The following is a 20865-nucleotide window of genomic DNA, read 5'->3' on the forward strand; positions in this document are numbered from 1 at the left end:
CCATTTCCAGATGGTTTCCTTGCACACAAAAAATGCAGCTCCTATCCCATCCTATGGAAAGCAGAGGCTGCATGTGTGTTCAGGACATTCCTGGGGCATGGTGGCTAAACAGATCTAGGGGAAGAATCCTAGTCTGGGCATTCTGGAGTATGTCCCATCAGGATCCATTCAGCTGGACTCCCCAGTTGCTTTTTTCCTGGACAACCTTGCCCAAGGGCAAAGCTGATCCATCCTAGTCTGCTAGCACCTAATAAAATGGTATCAGGCTGACATTAAGCATGGACCTATAAGACTCCTTCATCCAGTGGACTCCCCTCATCCTCTGCACAGGCTCCAAACCCTAACGGGTTTCCCAAACATTTCAGATTAGAGGCAAAGCAGAGGTGGAACACAAGGTACCTAGCAAGTTTCCTCTTCTGAGAAATTTCTCTGAACGACACCTCACCTCTGTTGCAAATAAAGGTGGGTGTGAGGTGGGAAGAAGGGGGTAAATGCCTTTCAGGGCAAGTTGGTGAGCCTTCCCATGCTCCAAGAAAGGAGCAAAGTGGAGCAAAGAAACTGTTCCATATTGCACTCTCCATGAAGACATTGTTTCATGAAGTTGACTACCTGTCTGTAACTACTGGAGGAGGGTCTTGAAGCCAGTCATGGGCAGCTCCATTGATGTCAGCCACTCCAACTGTGGGATGGCTAAAAGAAGCCATGAGAAACCATGGCTGGTGGTGGCCATTGATGGGGTGGGACTTGGAGGAAGTCAACAGCCAGTGGAGCAGAAGGAAAGGGGGCAGGGGGTTTGAAGGGTGCCATTGCCTCCTCATCGTTCCCTATGGGTGGCCATTGGGGGTTGTCAGGAAGCACCTCCCACCTCTATGTCCTTGACGGCAGTCCTTGGGTGGATGGGCTTTGAAGTAAGCCCTGGCCACCTTGGGTTCCTTCACGGTGGCCACCCTGTCCCTGAGGGAGATGGCAGGCACCCCCTCCCGCAGGCTCCCAGAAATCCCTGACACTCAGCTACCACCCTGTGAGCCCCACAGCCTGCCTTGCCCTTGGGCTGGAGGCCAGCCTGTCACCCGTCTCCCTCCCCTGCCCTGGCTGTGCCACCACAGGTCCGGGCTCCCCCCTTCTTGGCCGTGGAAAGAGTTTGAAGCGCACCCGGCTGTCCGGGGAGGCGGCACGTCGGAGGGCCCGGGGACTTTCCCTGCGGCGTGTGGCGGGGACAGCCCTCGCCCTCCCCTAGGCTGGAGCGGGGACGGGGCGGGCTGAGGCCAGCGCGCGAGAGCAGCCGCAGCGCCCTGCTCCACAGCGGGTTACGCCAGCCAGCCCCGCCGCCCGCCCGCCCGCTCGCTCGCCTGCCTCCCTCTCTCGCCGTCTCTCCTCGCCTCTGATTCTGCGCACAGCCGGCCCCAGCGCCTGTCATTCCGCACAGCACAGTTTACTCCACGGCGAGCGGGGGAGACAGAGGGAGAGGTGGCGAGGAGGCAGCCGAGACGCCAAGTCCCGCAGCCCAGCATGGCTTCGGGGGACCTTTACGAGGTACGAGGCGGGGGGGGGGGGGCAGCTGCACGCCGCAGCCGGGCGGGCAGGGAGGGGAGGCGGCAGCGGCGGCAGCAGCGGCGGCGGCGGGGGGTTTGTTTCGGAAACGCTTAGCGGAGCCTGGTTAGTTCCTGAAGAAGGGAGGAAATCGCCCAGGCGGGGGTGGGGGGGGAGCCGGGCTGGCGTGTGCGCTGGGGCCGGAGGGGTGGGCACCGGGATGGAGCGCTCCCCTCCCTTCCCCTGCCTCGCTCCCTCTGTCTCCCTCGCTCCCTACTTTCCGTGGGGCTGGAGCGCAGCAGGCCTCGCAGGAGGGAGAAGGAGGAAGGAGTGAGCGCGGAGCCGGAGTTAGCGGTAGGATGGGAGGTGTCCGCCGCCCGGAGAGTGGAGAAAGTCCAGGTAAAGTCGGCGGCGGCGCTGGACGTGCTGAATCTGCAGATTAGTGCGGAGGAGCGGGGGGGAAATGCGCCGCGGCGCTGCCGGGGAGGAAGGCGCAGGGATGGAGGCGGCTCCGCGCCTGGCCGTGCAAAGTGCAGGAGCAGGCGCCCGGTTGCTTCACCTTGCGCCTGGGGGCGGCTGGAGGTGGAGGCTGCGGGGGGGACCAGGGGCTTGGCGGGGCGGGGATCGGGGCAGCAGGGGGTGACTGTCAAAGTTGGGCAGGTCCCTGGTGGCTGGTTGGACCAGAGCGGCCAAGGGAGCAAGGGAAAAGCTGGAGCTCGGTGCATCCTGCCCGTCTTTGGTTCCAGGCTCCCAATTTGTACCATGCACAAGTCGGGCTGCTCCTACTGCGCCAATAAGTAAATAAATAAAATGAAGAGGAAGAAGAGGAAGCTGGACTTCCGACTAAATAACCAAATCTGGCCGTAGGGTCTTGCTGGATCCAGCCAAATTTTGACCCTGCGCACCCAATTTTAAAGGTTCAAAGCAAGAACAAGTCTAGTCTCTCCTGCTGGTCCACAAGAGAATTTGGACCCAGGCACTGAAAATAACCGGGTCCAGTGAGTGGATCCAGCTGAATCTTGGCAAAATGTGGTGCAAGCCCCAAATTCTATCAGATATTTTTTTTAAAAAGATCATATCTGGTCCTATATCTGCTACTGGGTCAGGATGCATCAAGGTCCACCTTTTGTCAGGGAAATTGGAATGGCTAGACTTCTTCTTTGTTTAAACTGTACAATTTGAGACTTGCAACCCAAAATTGTCATGTTCCAGTTCCATCCAAGTGTCAAGGTTTTTACAGTGCTCATGTACCAGGATGCACCTGGGTCTGGTGCAGTAAGAGTAGCTAGGCGTGTTCTCTATTTTGATCATAGAATTTGGGGGCTTGTATCCAAAACTCACAGGATCTTTGATCAACTTTTCCCTTTTACCATGGCCATTGCCTTTGAAATCCCCTAACAAAGGGTGTAATTAATGTCTGATATTGATCAGTTGCGTCTTTCTTGTGCTGAATTGGACTAAGTTTCCTTAAAGTAAGTAGAACTTGGACTCTCATAGGTGAGCTTAAATGCTCAGAGACATGTGCTGATCTAAATTAATATTGTCAACTTGTTTTCCGTGGTTCTTCATAGATTTTGTAGTGTCAGTTTGTAATTAGTTATTAATGGCATTGTGTCAAGTTTATCTGTGCTCTAACTCCATTGTAATTGATAGGAGATCTGTCAAGGATGACTTTGGTCCATAACTTTCAATGAAGTAAAGGTTTGGTTAGGCCCTTCATTTACTGCCTATTTGTAACTTCTGTGGAGCATGGAGAAGTTTTAGATAATCTTGCACCCTAGAGATATTTCATTACATGTTTAGATTGGTTCTGGAAGGAAACAAACACATACCACTAACATTGACACTGGCTGTGTTATTACAGCTCCTATTCATTAATTAAAATCTAGACTCTTTTATGAGCCCTGTGTTACTTTAAATGAGCAGACGGCCTGCAGGAATGGGAGGTGGGCTCTGCATTTAATATCGTGTATTGTGTGGAAATTTTGTAAGTAACAACATGCCATGAAAATGCTCTGTGAAATCCAGACTTGTAACCTAGGAAGCGCATTGAAGCATGATCATTTTAAAGGCACTAGTCTAGGCTGTGAAGCCGTCTTCGACTGTACCATGAATTGCACTTAGGCAATGCTAAATGCTCTAGTTTGCAGCCTGTGGATTATTCTTTATCATTCCTTTTGGGCTGTTTTTGCCTATCAGTATATAATAAAGATGAGTTGTATCCATCAGGACAGGTAAGTGAAAGAATGGATCTCCACCTCTACTTTGTTGATATGTCTAGAACATGACCTTCTGAGATGGTACATGGTGTTAGATCATTGCATTTCTGTCAAGCTGCTGGGAAAAGTATGTACGGTACTTAAGTTAGCAATTCAGTCTATGCCATGTAAAAACCTTTCCACTGTGAAGGTACTTGTGACTGGGGTGAGAGAGAACCACAGGAAAGCTAAATAGTTTATATTCTGATATGCTGCAAGTTGGCAGTTGTTAGGCTCTGGTTAAATGACTGCTGAACCTCCCCACACACGCACACAAAAAACTCCCACATCTAAAGATCTTTTTGGGTTTTCTAGAGTTGTTAGAAAGAGGCTTATAACTGTTGTGTAGGTAGTGATGTCAAATATCAGTTAGATAGCATGAGAGATGATGTTATCACCATGAACATGTGGTGTGTTTGGAGTTCATACCTTAATTTTTGGTTGTATGTGGCATTATTTTTTTGCTTTTTTGGACAGGTAAAATGTTCTGATGTCAAGATGCATATTAAATAGCTTATGATAGTCACCTTTAACAGGTTGCACTTCTGAATGATGTAGGGCTTAAAACACCCTGCATAACATTTTTAATTGGAGATACACCTTATGAATCTACTAAGTATGTGTAGAACTGCCTTAAGAATATCTTCAGTCCTTCAAAGATTTTTACCGAAGTTCAATGAATCAGGCAAGAGCAGTTACCTCTGTAATAGTAAGCAATTCGTATTGGATAAAAAATGATTTTACTACAGCTGATTACGGTTACAGTAGTCATGACTAAAAAGAGAATATTGCATTATTACCCATCTAACCCATTTTAAAAATTTTCCTTGCTTGTGTAACATATGAGATACATAATTCAGTTCAAACCCTTAAATTTTGAAAACAAGATATGATATATATATCATATATATAACAATTCATCCATTTTGTATTGTTAAATTATTTTTAAAACAGATTTTTTCAACGCAATGTTGACTTAAAGAAGTTGTGTCGAGGTTAACGGATATGTAAGATTACAGCCAAAACAACTACAATATTTTATGTTATCCTGCTATACTTTTCAATATCAAATTGCTTCTAGTCATCTCTGCTTGAAATATATTCTAATTCTATAGGATTATAAATTAATTTTAATATATGCTACAAAATGAAGAGCATCCCTAGAGATTTCTATGCTTACTGATAATAGGGTTCTAGGTTTGTGTATCTTAGAACCAAGATTGTTACATTTGAGGATAATATCTTGCAGCAAATATTATTAGACAGTAGGTGCTAATTTTGAAGACAACAGAAACAAATATTCCTTTTTGTGCAGAAATGCAGTTAAGATTTTCCCTTTAAGAAATTTTAGATTAAATTGAAGTGTGGAGAGGCACTCAGACATTACAATGATGAGCACTGCGTAAGAGCCGGAATAGAATAGAATATAATCTCAAGCACAGCTATGCATTCACAGGTTGAACAAAAGGCCAGGGTTGGTTTGCTTGTTTTGACGGAATTATGACTCTGAGCTTCTTCAGGTGGGTGAGAAGGTTCTTTATTATGTCTATATATTCTCAGGAGATGAAATCTTTTTAAATATTTAAGAAATATATAGCACAGTATTTAGAACAATAACAATTTAAATAAAAGCTTTGGCAACATATCCACAGTGACCTTCAGTAGCATAGCACTGTTGAGCTTTCCAGTTTAGATAACTTGTTGAATGTATTGATATAATGTCTTTATTAATCTCAGTAACAGAGAATAGGTAAAATAATCAAGAGTAAATTTCAATATTTCTCACTGGTGCTATGAACTTTTGCTGTCGTTGCCTTGGTATATCCTTTTGTATTCTCCACCTTGAGTTCAGTTCCAACACTTAAGACCCTCTCTTAACAGAATTCGGTCTCTTAAAAAGGCTATTACACTGGTATTAAATATGAGATGAAAGTATAGGAAACAAAACTTTTACTTCAAACCACCGCACACAAGTTTTTTCTAGCAAAGAGAAAGCAATTCAGTGCAATAAAACGTAAGCTCTGGTTTATCATGATGAATATCTGATATCATGTATCAATAACATGCAGCAGCTTTTGAAGCTCATTTGGGCATTTTTGTTTTGAGGTGTAGTTTTTGTTTTGAGCGGAAATTTTCTGTATTTTCTCATTATTTATAATAAACCAACATAATCAGAGTTTTTGGAACAATGAGATTAAAATGTAAACATTTTCTCATAGTTCTTTAAAACTACTGGAAATCCCAATTATGGTATCTTATTAAACAATATCTTAATTCAGCAATCTAAGGAACTAGCAGATAAGTCTCTCGAGAGGAATGTGGCAGGTAGATATCTCTGGACCACAGTAATTTCATCATTATTTAAAACTATTAGTGGCTAATGGACATTTTTCATTAAAGCGCTGTTTTACTTGGAAAAGTGACTTTTTAAAAATGGAACTGTCTTAATTAAGAGATACAATGCCTACGTGTATTCATGTCTACTTACATCAGTGACAAAAATAAGATTTAACTACATTTTACTCCTGTTAATATGGCTATATGAAAGTGAGCTGCAGTCTATTCCCGCTCACACTCATCAACAGGATTGTTAATTAAGCTCCAACTGAGTTGCAGTGTCAAATTCTTCTCCTCAATTATACCTGTGCTCACTGCACAGCTATCAGTGAGGGCAGAATCTGAAAACAGTGGTGCTGCACAGATGTATATGAGGACAGAATATGGCCCAGAGAATATTTGTAACCTGTCTTGGTGTGTGAATCAGAAAGAATACAACTTGAATTTCACATTCCTGTTTGAGTTTACAGAACTAGGGTTTAGAAATTGACTTTTGGCATGTAAACTGAGCTAATGTGATTACCAGTCCATAATAAAGATGGAAGCACACAATGCTCTTTTCATGGAGTCACTTTCCAGTATAGAGCCACACTTTAAACTGCTATTATCTTATGGAAAACATTTGGGAAGGGGGAATCTATTTTAAAACTATTTCATGCCCTCCTCTTTCATTACAGAGGCAATTTACTTGAAAACAGAATGTTTGTTTAAGAAGTAAATATATTTATTTCCAAAGTGAAGTCACCTTCTTTATTGACATAACAATTGGTTGTTGTGGGATTATGTGTGATGTCACATGCAGAGAATGATGACTTCAGGTGGAACATAAGGAGCATATGATTTTATAAATAATGAAAATACTATTGGAGTGAGGGCAGAAAAATATAGTATATCGAGCCAGATTCTCAGCCGGTGTAAATTTGTATACCTCTATTGACTTTAATGTGGATTGCAATAGAAAAAAACCTATTTACACTGGCTGCTGATCTGGCCTTATTACATTTAAGCAAAACTGCTGCTAAAGAGAATGCTTTATCAAGTCTCTTTATGAAGAATCAGCTGTTAAACTGACCAGAAACTTACTTCTGTATCATTGTGTCACTGAAGGATTATCACAACCAACAGTATCTGGGAGACTTAATTTTACTTAAATTAAGATAACTTGTGCAAATACTACTCTAGTTCAGTTGGTAGAAGTTTCACAATGGAGTGAAGCTTTCTGGATACAAATCCACATTAAATTTGATCTTGTACCCAGTGGTGACGCTGTTATGTAGCTCTAGAGTGGATAGTCTGCTGGATGAGAGGTTAAATTTAGTTGTCAACCTTTCAGTAAGAAGTTAAATTGAGGTTTCTTATACTCACGCCTTGTAGTTCTGCATATTAAAGAAAAAGTTTCATAATGCTCTCAGAAAAGAGTAGGGGATAACTCTGCCAATATTCCCTCTCAAGACATGTCTTCATAATTGCTGCTACAATGGCACTGCAGCTGTGTCACGATAGTGCTGTAGTGTAGATGCTTCCTACATTAACAGAAGGGGTTGTTCTATCACTGTAGTTCATCCATCTCTCCAAGAGGGGGAAAATGTCAACAGAATTCTTCTAACCACACCAGGGGTTAGGCCAGCCTAACTATAGTACAGTATTCAGGGCAGAACATTTTTCACAGCCCTGAGAGATGTTGTTGGGTCAATCTAAGTTTTAAGTGTACACCAGGCTTAGTAAGAGACTCTAGTGTCAAAAGCTATGTAAAACATTACTGTGCACACAACGGTGGTCATGTTTACCTACATTGTCACTATGTTACCGGTATCCAGCTTCCTCATTGCATTGGAAATTTCTTTGGGACATTTTGAGTATGAAAAAACCTATTGTAAACCAAATGATTTTCTATCTCGTTAGTGTTTTATGACCAGTTTGATGAAGTTCTTTCATCCAGAGCATGATATATTTCCTCCAAATGTAGGTTAACTTAGGAATGTGCATGCAATAACCAGGTTCCTAATTGGATAAACTATTGGAAATATGCTTTCTATTATAGTAAAACCACCATTAAATATACAAGATGAAGTACATTTCTCAAAAGAAATTAAACTAAGTATATTTCCCTTCACTGTCTAGGTATATAAGCACATCATAACTTTTCTGATAGCATTTGGTGAACTACAAAAATGTAAAAATAAAAACTGTATTGTACTTAGATTTGTGTTTTATTCAAAATTGTCATGTAATTATGTAATTATTTGTGTTTGTAAGTTAAAATATATTTAGAACAAACCTAATACAAATAATTGTGAAATTCAAATGTGATCTGATATTGAGGAAAATTAGCTGATTTTTTTTCATCAAAGACGTAATTGTAATGGTTAACTACTCAGTGAATAATGTTTCTTTGTCCATTCATTTGACTTTTAGCAGTGTTGCATTTTCTTGGCTTTGTATGTTTTCATCAGTGTAGATTATTTGTTGTCCCTCTTACCCATATATTTTGGGAAATAATTTTATAATATATTTTATGCCATAAGCATCTTGGTATTGTCAACAAGCTGGATGAAAGACTTAACTATTCTTTTTATTTAAGTGATTCTGAATCATGTAAAGTTTGTATCAAACCATTTAAATGTGTCATATTGACAGCGGTAGAAATGATGATTGAACTGTATGAGCCCCAACCTGTTTTACATAAATAAAAATAAGATTATTCTTCTGTTTCATAGAGAAAGAAAACCGGTCTTTTGATTTGTTTAACAATAGTGCCACAATAGCTTTGTTTATTCCAAAGCCCTTATCCTGTAGATTGCTAGTGTTGTAAGGCTGTGGGGGAAATATGGTGTGTCTGTTTTCTTTTATCACACACCAATTGTAATGTTGTCATCAATAGATACAGTATAGAATTCAGTCTTCTGTCGTTATCAGTTATAATTTAAACAGTGGTCTGTATATTGCAGGCTATATTTAAGGTTTCTTATGTCCTTCTTGACATTGTTTAGGTTGATACAGATGGACAGTGTAGGAGCCAGTGATTCTTGTTGTAACTTAGTAAAGCAGGGGAAATAGATCACCTGTTAAAGTACATCCTGATACGTGAATAGCATGGGGTTACTTAGTGATAGACAATGACCATGAAAATAGCGCTGAAAAAATCTCTGCCAAAAATACCCTTTTCTTTGCAAACTGCTGTTACGTCACTTAGGATGTGATTTTTGCTGTGCCTCTTGGAAGTCCAGCACAAAACTTTCAGGCCAGAGGGAGTGGGAACTAAAGCTACCTTTGTATGAACCTGTTGCTGGGTTATTCCAGAGGCTAGTGCATCCCTTAGCACAACGTAGGTAGCCCATCCCCCACTGCCTAGAGGTGGCAGTGTCACCCAGAACCTCCACATGCTGTGTGGCATGCGCAAATATGTTGTGCTTAATAAACAGTCGTAATAAACTTGACTGACCAGTTCTGGTTGAAAATCATTGCAAGAGAAATGACGATAAGTTAAAAGCCATGTTAGTGATATGTGTAGAATGAGTTAACCTGTAAAATCAATGTTGTTGTAAATATATATTAATGAAAGGTGTTTCTAATGACCTAAAATAGCTTTCTCCTTTTTTACAATTTTGCTTTGAGCAGATATATCATTTCAAGATCTGTGCTGAGAGGATTTATTCCAGGGCTTTCAGTTAATTTTGATTTTGGGGTGCACCTTCAGAGGTATCATGCTCCACAGAATTTTATGTTTTCTTCCCATTAACCTGAAATGGCCTAGTTTGAATACACTACCACTTGCACACAACAGCAAACTTTCGTTTGAGTAACATTTCACAGAAACCTAATTAAATGGCTAGATACTTTTTCCTGATTACCCTTCTTATAAATGCTGATTATCGATATATTTTAATGTAAATAGCTACCTCTTGTCCAGCAAATCTGCTCCACTTTCAGCGAGGCCAAAATGCATTTTTTTACAGCATCACATTCTCATTCATTGTGATGAACAATGATGTTATGAGCTATGCTCTGATATCAGTGAGTATAACAGGCTGATTGTAAAGGAGATAGCTTCTGTTAACATAGCTTGTTAGTCATCCATGGTAGGGGAGGGAGGACAAAAAAGAACATGACTGTATGATAAGGTTTGGTAAAATATTACCTTTTTTAAATGTTTAATGCTGTTTAAATTATAACTGATAACTACAGATGACTGAATTCTATACTGTATCTATTGAAGATTACTTTTTTTAATGTTTCATGTTGGGAGATGTCAGTGGATCTTCCCCTAAAATGTTGTGTGCTTGGAGTTTCCTAAACTAATAAAAGAATGTCTTAAATTATTAAAACCTCATTAATTTATAGGATTGATTAAGTAGTAGTATGATGTTGTATAAAATCATTACATTTAACAAATGAATATACTGGATTAATTCCTCTTTCAGAAACCTCATTGTGACAGGACAGCAGGTGTTTCAGTGTCAGAAATGTGACAAGAAAGGTGGAGCAGATTCTGAATACTGCTGGGGAATTCCTGCTGAGTGTAGTTCATGTAGAAACAAAGTGCACAGATGGAGTTTTGCTAGAATCAAGAATGACTTCTGGAACTTTTGAAGAGGGAGTCAAGGCAGGTGATCTTCTCAGAAAATTTTCTGATGACAAGTGTGAGTAAAGAGAAAATATTGGAGATTAACGGATAGAAGCATGGATGGAGGAGAGTTTGGTGTTCATGGATCATCCGAATGCCTTCTGTGATGAGAAGAGACTGTATTTGATGGTTTCCACTTAAGCAAGGATGTAATAAATTCTCAGTTTCAAAAATGGCAGGTATTGTTAAGGCAGCTCTAAATGAAGCAGTCACATGTGAGAATGGATGATTTAGCATAACTCCAATAAACAAGCATGTACTTTATTACTCTTCTGTCTTATGGTGGATGATGAAAGTCTGCGTCACAAGTGAAGTACTGTAATCAGAATGACAGGAATTATAGAAAAAGGTGCATTCATGTACTTGTGTCTCCACGCAAATACAAGGAGAATGGGAAATAACCCAGAAGTTCCTGAAGTAATACTAAATTATGGAGATTATGACAAAGAGGACAGAACTGAAACTTTGTGGGTTGAGTCCAATAACTGAAAACTGGAGCATAACAATCTCAGTTGTGCCATGATCATTTACTTCCATTTTGGAATGTCAGATGCACTCTGTAGAAAAGGAAGTGGCAATGGGGAGTAGGAAGTGCAATATTTACCAAGTAAGTGAAATACACTTCAGTGGCAAAAATGGTAGAGAAATACTTAGGGATACAGGAAGAGAAAGACAAAAGAAAATACAATAGGCATTTGTTGCAAATCCTCAGGATTGGAGAAGAGCAAGAATGAAAACTTCTTGGCACAAATTTCAGTGAACTCAGTACTGCAGAATACCTTTCACAGGAGACAAGTTAGTTACCCAGATAGCTATTGGGTAGCCAGTATGGCTAAATGTGCATCAACGTTCAAGAGGCCCTTACTCCCAGCTTACATAGGACAGCACTGTGATTCAAGGAGTCAAGAAGTGGAGATTCCAACCCTGTGAAAAACCATCCTGAATCTGCATCTTGCTGGTGAGAACAAAAGAAAAGGAACTTTTTGAGAACACAAGGATAACAAGGAAGTTCTTCAAAAATGAGGAGTCCGTTGGCACCTTAAAGACTAACAGATTTTTTTAGGCATAACCTTTCGTGGGTAAAAAAACCCACTTCTTCAGATGCATGGAGTGAAAATTACAGATACGGGCATAAATATATTGACACATGAAGAGAAGGGAGTTACCTTACAAGTGGAGAAACAGTGTTGACAAGGCCAATTCAGTCACAGTGAATGTGGTCCACTCCCAAAAATTGATGAGGAGGTGTCAATACCAAGACAGGGGAAATTGATTTTGTAGTGAGCCAGCCACTCCCAGTCCCTATTCAAGCCCAAATTAATGGTGTTAAGTTTGCAAATGAATTGTAGCTCTGCAGTTTCTCTTTTAATCTGTTTTTGAAGTTTTTTTGTTGAAGGATGGCTACTTTTAAATCTGTTATTAAATGTTCAGGGAGATTGAAGTGTTCTCCCACTGGCTTTTGTGTGTTACCATTCCTGATGTCTGATTTATGTCCATTTATTCTTTTATGTAGAGACTGTTCGGTTTGGCCAATGTACATGGCAGAGGGGCATTCCTGGCACATGATGTCATATCACATTAGTAGATGTGCAGGTGAATGAGCCCCTGATTGTGTGGCTGATGTGGTTGGGTCCTCTGATGGTGTCGCTGGAGTAGATATGGGGACAGAGTAGGCAACGGGGTTTGTTACAGGGTTTCGGTCCTGGGTTAGTGTTTCTGTGGTGTGGTGTGTAGTTGCTGGTGAGTATTTGCTTCAGGTTGGGGGGCTGTCTGTAAGTAAGGACTGACCTGCCTCCCAAGGTCTGTGAGAGTGAGGGATCGTTTTCCAGGATAGGCTGTAGATCGTTGATGATGTGCTGGACAGGTTTTAGCTGGGGGCTGTACGTGATGGCCAGTGGTGTTCTATTATTTTCCTTGTATTATTTTCCTTCTATTTCCTTTCCTTGATGGCCTGTCCTGTAGTAGGTGACTTCTGAGTACCCGTCTTGCTCTGTCAATCTGTTTCCTCACGTCCCCAGGTGAGTATTGTAGTTTTAAGAATGCTTGATAAAGGTCTTGTAGGTGTTTGTCTCTGTCTGAGGGATTGGAGCAAATGCGGATGTATCTTAGGGCTTGGCTGTAGACAATGGATTGTGTGATGTGTCCTGGATGGAAGCTGGAGGCATAGAATCATAGAATATCAGGGTTGGAAGGGACCTCAGGAGGTCATCTAGTCCAACCCCCGGCTCAAAGCAGGACCAATCCCCGACTAAATCATCCCAGCCAGGGCTTTGTCAAGCCTGACCTTAAAAACTTCTAGGGAAGGAGATTCCACCACCTCCCTAGGCAACGCATGCCAGTGTTTCACCACCCTCCTAGTGAAAAAGTTTTTCCTAATATCCAACCTAAATCTCCCCCACTGCAACTTGAGACCATTACTCCTTGTTCTGTCATCAGCTACCACTGAGAACAGTCTAGATCCATCCTCTTTAGAACCCCCTTTCAGGCAGTTGAAAGCAGCTATGAAATCACCCCTCATTCTTCTCTTCTGAAGACTAAACATCCCCAGTTCCCTCAGCCTCTCCTCATAAGGCATCTGTTCCAGTCCCCTAATCATTTTTGTTGCCCTCCGCTGGACTCTTTCCAATTTTTCCACATCCTTCTTGTAGTGTGGGGCCCAAAACTGGACACAGTACTCCAGATGAGGCCTCACCAATGTCGAATAGAGGGGAACGATCACGTCCCTTGATCTGCTGGCAATGCCCCTACTTATACATCCCAAAATGCCATTGGCCTTCTTGGCAACAAGGGCACACTGTTGACTCATATCCAACTTCTTGTCCACTGTAACCGCTAGGTCCTTTTCTGCAGAACTGCTGCCGAGCCATTCGGTCCCTAGTCTGTAGCGGTGCCTTGGATTCTTCCGTCCTAAGTGCAGGACTCTGCACTTGTCCTTGTTGAACCTCATCAGATTTCTTTTGGCCCAATCCTCCAATTTGTCTAGGTCCCTCTGTGTCCTATCCCTACCCTCCAGCGTATCTACCACTCCTCCCAGTTTAGTGTCATCTGCAAATTTGCTGAGGGTGCAATCCACACCATCCTCCAGATCATTAATGAAGATATTGAACAAAACTGGCCCCAGGACCGACCCCTGGGGCACTCCACTTGATACCGGCTGCCAACTAGACATGGAGCCATTGATCACTACCTGTTGAGCCTGACAATCTAGCCAGCTTTCTATCCACCTTATAGTTCATTCAACCAGACCATACTACTTTAACTTGCTGGCAAGAATACTGTGAGAGACCGTGTCAAAAGCTTTGCTAAAGTCAAGGAACAACACGTCCACTGCTTTCCCTTCATCCACAGAGCCAGTTATCTCGTCATAGAAGGCAATTAGATTAGTCAGGCATGACTTGCCCTTGGTGAATCCATGCTGACTGTTCCTGATCACTTTCCTCTCCTCTAAGCGCTTCAGAATTGATTCCTTGAGGTGGAGTAGATATGGGGACAGAGTAGGCAACGGGGTTTGTTACAGGGTTTGGGTCCTGGGTTAGTGTTTCTGTGGTGTGGTGTGGTGTGTAGTTGCTGGTGAGTATTTGCTTCAGGTTGGGGGACTGTCTGTAAGTAAGGACTGACCTGCCTTGATGTGGTGCCCACGTGAAGAAGCAGGAAGGGGTAGCGATCTGAGGGCTTGATGAGTCTTGGCAGTCTCTCCGTCACATCGTGAATCTAGGTAAGTGTAGTGCTAAGTAGGTTTCTAGTATAGAGTGGTGTGACCATCACTTATTTGCATAGTAGCGTCCAGGAAGTGGATCTCTTGTGTGGACTGGTCCAGGCTGATGGTGGGATGGAAATTGTTGAAATTCAGGTGGAAGTTCTTGGAAATATTGTAGGAAGTTCTTGGAGCTATTGATTACAAGCTACTTGAATGCAGCATAGTAAGGAATGCTTCACAGAGTGCAGTAGAACTAGAGGATTAGAATTCAAAGCAGCAAATTTGGGAGAACTGAGAAATTTAGTGAGCAGTGGGGAAAAGTTTGAAAATCCCTGAGTGTGGAAAAAGACTGGAGAATCCTAAGAGACACCAGAGAAAAAAAATCCTGTGAAAAAAGAAGAATGCAAGGAACAAAAAGTGATCAATGTAGCTTCAGAAGAGACAACTCACAAATCTGAGGGTAACAGCTTTGTTCAGGAAATGAAAAAGAAGGGAGGTAACCAAACAACAGCACAAAAAGTCCATTAAGGCTTGCAGAAAGAAGTTAAGGGGAGCAGAAAATAGACTTTGTTAATGTTAGGATTCAGTGGATTAAAATCTTTTTCAAAAATATCAGAGATTGGGGAATATGAGCAAGAAAGGAAGCCTATTAATGAATGAGAAGGGGGGTGAAATCCTTGATGGCTAAAATACAAAATGGTTTTGTTTTAATCTATCTCTACAAGGAAAACTAAAGAAAAGAGGTTGAGGCAACTAGGAGGGAAAGAAAAGCTTGAAAACAATAGTTATGGGGGGGTGGGAGAGGCAAAGACACATTTGGGAAAACAATTAAGTCAAAATATTCAGGTTTAAGTGCCGAAAGTAAAGCTCCTAGATCCATATTTAGGAACCTAAATAAGTAGAGATTTTTAGCAGTGTTAAGCACCATGGAGCTCCAACTAAACTACTCTTAGATACTCAGTGCTTTTGAATATTAGGCCACCTATTTAAGTGCTTAAATATGGATTTAGGAACCTAACTTTGGGCATCTATTTTTGAAAAATTTGGCCAGAGGCATCAACTCACAGAGCAGGTAGGTGATATTCCTTCTAAGAGTGACTCTACTGAAATCTCACATGAAATATTGCATTTATGCTGGGATATTCAAAGGCACTCAAGGGAGTTAGGTACCCAACTGTTATTAGATTTCAATAGGGAATGTGCACCTTACTCCCTTAGGCTATTCTGAAAATCCCAGACTAGGTCCTGTGTACTAGAAAGATTTTTACAAACTGAAGGTGTTCCAAGAAAAGTGAAGGTGTTTTGTACCACACAAAGAAGTAGTGGCTGTATTGATTGATTTGTGAGAAAGGACTAAAAGTACTAAATTTATGGCAAAACAACAAACAGTGGCCACGGCATATAATAATCATCTGCAGATTTCTGAAGGTCACCTGTGATAGGTGACAAATCAGCATGTTGTCAAAGGGCGTGACTAATATTAATAAGGTAAGCAATGGACAACAAGCTTTTTATTAGGAGAAACCTTCTAACAATGAATTCTGTTAATTATTAATTATTAATATTATTTATTTTTATCGGACAGTGATGTCTTGTGTGCCATAAAAGGCATAAATAAAGACAGTCCCTGTACTGATGATAGTATAGTTGAAAACTCAGACACACAAGATTACACATGCTGGATGCCCCAGACAACGTTATGACTTATAACAGTGGTCTCCAACCTTTTTACGCAAAAGATCACTTTTTGAACTTAAGATCAATTCAGGATCTATCTTGCCCCTTCCCCGAGGCCCAGCCCTGCTCACTCCATTCCCCCCTCCCTCCATCGCTCGCTCTCCCACACCCTCACTCACTTTCACCAGGCTGGGGCAGGAGATTGGGGTGTGGGAGTGGGTGCAGGCTCTGGGAGGGAGTTTGGGTGCAGGTGTCATATGGTCACACTGCACCTAATCTCATAGAATCCACTGGACATTTCATGAGTTTTACTTTTTATTAGTGTCATTTATGGTTTATATATCCAAAATCCTTCAGGGATTGTCACAAATCAGTGTAACATTCTCAACTGTTGGGTGTGCATTGCCTGAGCCTGGGGCAGGGGGTTGGGGTGCAGGAATGAGGGGTGCAAGCTCTGGGAGGGAGTTTGGGTGCAGGAGGGGGCTCCGGGTTGGTGCAGGGGATTGAGGTGCAGAAGAGAGTGACAGGTGCAGGCTCTGGGGTGGAGTTTGGGTGCGGGAGGGGGCTCTAGGCTGGGGCAGAGTGTTGGGGTATGGGAGGGGTGAGGGCTGTGGGTGGGAGTTTGGGTGCAGGAGGGGCTGGGGCAGGGGATTGGGGTCTGGCAGGAGGTGCGGTGGCTGGGAGGGAGCTCTGGGCTGGGGGTTGGGGTACAGGAGGGTGTGCAAGCTGTAGGCTCCGGCCGGGAGGCACTTACCACAGGCAGCTCCTGGTTGGCGACGCAGCAGGGCTCAGGCAGGCTGCCTGCCTGCCGTGGCCCCACGCTGCTCCCTGATGCGACTGGCTGATGACACTTCTCTGCGTGCGGCCCCTAGGAGAGAGGGACGCAGTGGGTCTCTCTGTGCTGCAAGCGCCGTCCTCACAGCTCCCATTGGCCGGGAACTGGCCAACCAGGAGCTGTGGGGATGGTGGAAGGAGCGGGGGCAGCACACGGAGCTGACTCACGCCTGCCTGAGCCCCTGCAATGACAGATTTTTAGCAGCCCGGAGATCGCGATCAACTGGCTGAGGCGCCAGCATCGACCAGTCGATCATGATTGACGGGTTGGTGACCACTGACTTATCATGTTACATTTTTACTTACACTGGGAGTATTCTCTCTTGTATTACACGCACAGCCACACTCTCTTGCCATCAAAGTAACAAAGGAATGGTTCTGGCTCAGCTTTTTTGAATACTGTTTGGCACTTCATATCAGGGCATGGTCGTCTGCAGTATATTGTGGAAGTCATGGGTCTCCCACAGAAACGTTTGGAGAGTTAGAACAATAGAATCATAGAAGATTAGGGTTGGAAGAGACCTCAGGAGGTCATCTAGTCCATCCCCCTGCTCAAAGCAGGACCAACCCCAACTATATCATCCCAGCGAGGGCTTTGTCAAGCTGGGCCTTAAAAACCTCTAAGGAAGGAGATTCCACTACCTCCCTAGGTAACCCATTCCAGTACTTCACCACCCTCCTAGTGAACTACTTTTTCCTAATATCCAACTTAGACCTCCCCCCCTGCAACTTGAGACCACTGCTTCTTGTTCTGTCATCTGCCACCACTGAGAACAGCCAAACTCCATCCTCTCTGGAACCCCCCCTTCAGGTAGTTGAAGGCTGCTATCAAATCCCCCCTCACTCTTCTTTTCTGCAAACTAAATAAGCTCAGTTCCTTCAGCCTCTCCTCATAAATCATGTGCCCCCGCCCCCTAATAATTTTCGTTGCCCTCTGCTGGACTCTCTCCAATTTGTCCACATCCTTTCTGTAGTGGGGAACACAGAACTGGACACAGTACTCCAGATGTGGCCTCACCAGTGCCAAATAGAGGGGAATAATCACTTCCCTCCATATGCTGGCAATGCTCCTACTAATGCAGCCCAATATGCCGTTAGCCTTCTTGGCAACAAGGGCACACTGCTGACTTATATCCAGCTTCTCATCCACTGTAACCCCCAGGTCCTTTTCTGCAGAACTGCCCCTTAGCCCGTCGGTCCCCAGCCTGTAGCAGTGATTGGGATTCCTCCATCCTAAGTGAAGGACTCTGCACTTGTCCTTGTTGAACTTCATCAGATTTCTTTTTGCCCAATCCTCCAATTTGTCCAGGTCCCTCTGTATCCTATCCCTACCCTCCAGCATATCTACTTCCCCGCCCAGCTTAGTGTCATCTGCGAACTTGCTGAGGGTGCAATCCATCCCATCATCCAGATCATTAATGAGGATGTTGAACAAAACCAGCCCCAGGACTGACCCCTCGGGCACTCTGCTTGATACCGGCTGGCAACTAGACATCGAGCCATTGATCACTACCCATTGAGCCCAACGATGTAACCAACTTTCTATCCACCTTATAGTCCATTCATCCAATCCATACTTTTATAACTTTCTGGCAAGAATACTGTGGGAGACCGTATCAAAAACTTTTCTAAAGTCAAGATATATCACGTCCACTGCTTTCCCCATATCTACAGAGCCAGTTATCTCATCATAGAAGGCAATCAGGTTGGTCAGGCATGATTTTCCCTTGGTGAATCCATGTTGACTGTTCCTGATCACCTTCCTCTCTTCCAAGTGCTACAAAATGGATTCCTTGAGGACCTGCTCCATGATTTTTCCAGGGACAGAGGTGAGGCTGACTAGTCTGTAGTTCCCTGGATTCTCCTTCTTCCCTTTTTTAAAGATGGGCACTGTATTTTCCTTTTTCCAATCTTCCGGGACCTCCCCTGATTGCCATGAGTTTTCAAAGATAATGACCAACAGCTCTGCAATCACATCAGCCAACTCCCTCAGCGCCCTCAGATGCATTAGACCTGGACCCATGGTGTATGTCCAGCTTTTCTAGATAGTCCTTAACCTGTTCTTTCACCACTAAGGGCTGCTCACCTCCTCCCCATACAATGCTGCCCAGTGCAGCAGTCTGGGAGCTGACCTTGTATGTGACGACCGAGGCAAAAAAAGCATTGAGAACTTCAGCTTTTTCCTCATCATCTGTCACTAGGTTGCCTCCCCCATTCAGTAAGGGTCCCACACTTTCCCTGACCGTCTTCTTGTTGCTAACATACCTGTAGAAACCCTTCTTGTTACCTTTCACATTCCTTGCTAGCTGCAACTCCAGTTGTGCTTTGGCCTTCCTGATTACACTCCTGCACGCTCGAGCAATATTTTTATACTCCTCCCTAGTCATCTGTCCAAATTTCCATTTCTTGTAAGCTTCCTTTTTGTGTTTAAACTCGCCGAAGATTTCTTTGTTAAGCCAAGCTGGTTGCCTGCCGTATTTGCTATTCTTTCTACACATCAGGATAGTTTGTTCCTGCGCTTTTAATAAGGCTTCTTTAAAATACAGCCTGCACTCCTTTTCCCCTCATATTAGCCTCCGAAGGGATCGTGCCCTTCAGTTCCCTGAGGGAGTCAAAGTCCGCTTTTTTGAAGTCCAGGGTCTGGATTCTGCTGCTCTCCTTTCTTCCTTTGGTCAGGATCCTGAACTCTAGTATCTCATGGTCACTGCTGCCCAGGTTGCCACCCACTTCTACTTCCCCTACTAATTCTTCCCTGTTTGTGAGCAGCAGGTCAAGAGGAGCATGGCCCCTAGTTGGTTACTCCAGCACTTGCACCAGGAAGTTGTCCCCAGTGCTCTCCAAAAACTTCCTGGATTGTCTGTGCACTGCTGTATTGCTCTCCCAGCAGATGTCCGGATGATTGAAGTCCCCCATGAGAACCAGGGCCTGTTTCTCATAGTGGCAAAGACCTCAGTAATTTGCTTAGTATAGGTGCTTTGCACCAGGTTTCTCCCCTTATCAGTTTTTCAAAATTTACTCCAGACCTTATTGAACCCATTAGTGGTCTGTTAGTAATTTGGGGGGGACTAAGGGAATAAACAGTGCCCTCAGATTCAGTACTAGGGATACTGCTTTGTGACCTGACAGTAGCAGGAGGGACAGTAGAAAAATCTGCCCCTCCCATGTCCTCAGTTAGCCCTGGTCTACACTAGGACTTTAGGTCGAATTTAGCAGCGTTAAATCAATGTAAACCTGCACCCGTCCATACGATGAAGCCCTTTATTTCAACTTAAAGGGCTCTTAAAATCAATTTCCTTACTCCATCCCTGACAAGTGGATTAGCGCTTAAATCGGCCTTGCTGGGTCGAATTTGGGGTACTGTGGACACAATTTGACGGTATTGGCCTCCGGGAGCTATCCCAGAGTGCTCCACTGTGACCGCTCTGGACAGCACTCTCAACTCAGATGCACGATTGTTTACCGTTGCTCTGACGCAGGGAGGGGCGACTGACGACACGGCTTACAGGGTTGGCTTACAGGGAGTTAAAATCAACAAAGGGGGTGGCTTTACATCAAGGAGTATTTCAGGCAGGACTTCACGGAGGGTTCCAATAAGAAATGGTGCACCTAAGTTATTGTTCGTATTGGAACAAGGAGGTTAGTCTGGCCTCTGATTGATACATGGCTAGATTTACCTCGCTGTACCTTCTCTGTGAGTGACTGCAGTGTGACCTAGAGAAATGAGTCCTCTAGATGGTGGGGGGGGGGGGGGGTTGCAAATGAGTACAAAACAAATCTGGTCTATTTCTTGTTTTCATACACTCCATCTATCTTTTACATCTTTGGCTGGCAGCAGACGGTGCAGAAGGACTGCATGCCATCCGCATCTCATGGCTGCTCAGCAGAAGATGGTACAATAGGACTGCTAG

General features: G+C 43.6%; 1 protein-coding gene across 2 annotated transcripts in view; it reads left to right on the forward strand.

The window, feature by feature from the left end:
- The first annotated feature begins 1246 nt into the window (after positions 1 to 1246).
- Positions 1247 to 20865, forward strand: part of CDYL2 (chromodomain Y like 2) — a 79868-nt gene continuing 60249 nt past the window's right edge. For both annotated transcript variants that reach the window (XM_073307989.1, XM_073307990.1), the window contains exon 1: positions 1247 to 1533. In XM_073307989.1, the coding sequence (XP_073164090.1) occupies positions 1510 to 1533 (24 nt within the window). In that variant the 5' untranslated portion in view covers positions 1247 to 1509. The remainder of the gene's footprint in view (positions 1534 to 20865) is intronic.

Source organism: Lepidochelys kempii, chromosome 12 (genome assembly GCF_965140265.1).
Source record: "Lepidochelys kempii isolate rLepKem1 chromosome 12, rLepKem1.hap2, whole genome shotgun sequence".
Taxonomy (NCBI): Eukaryota; Metazoa; Chordata; order Testudines; family Cheloniidae; genus Lepidochelys; species Lepidochelys kempii.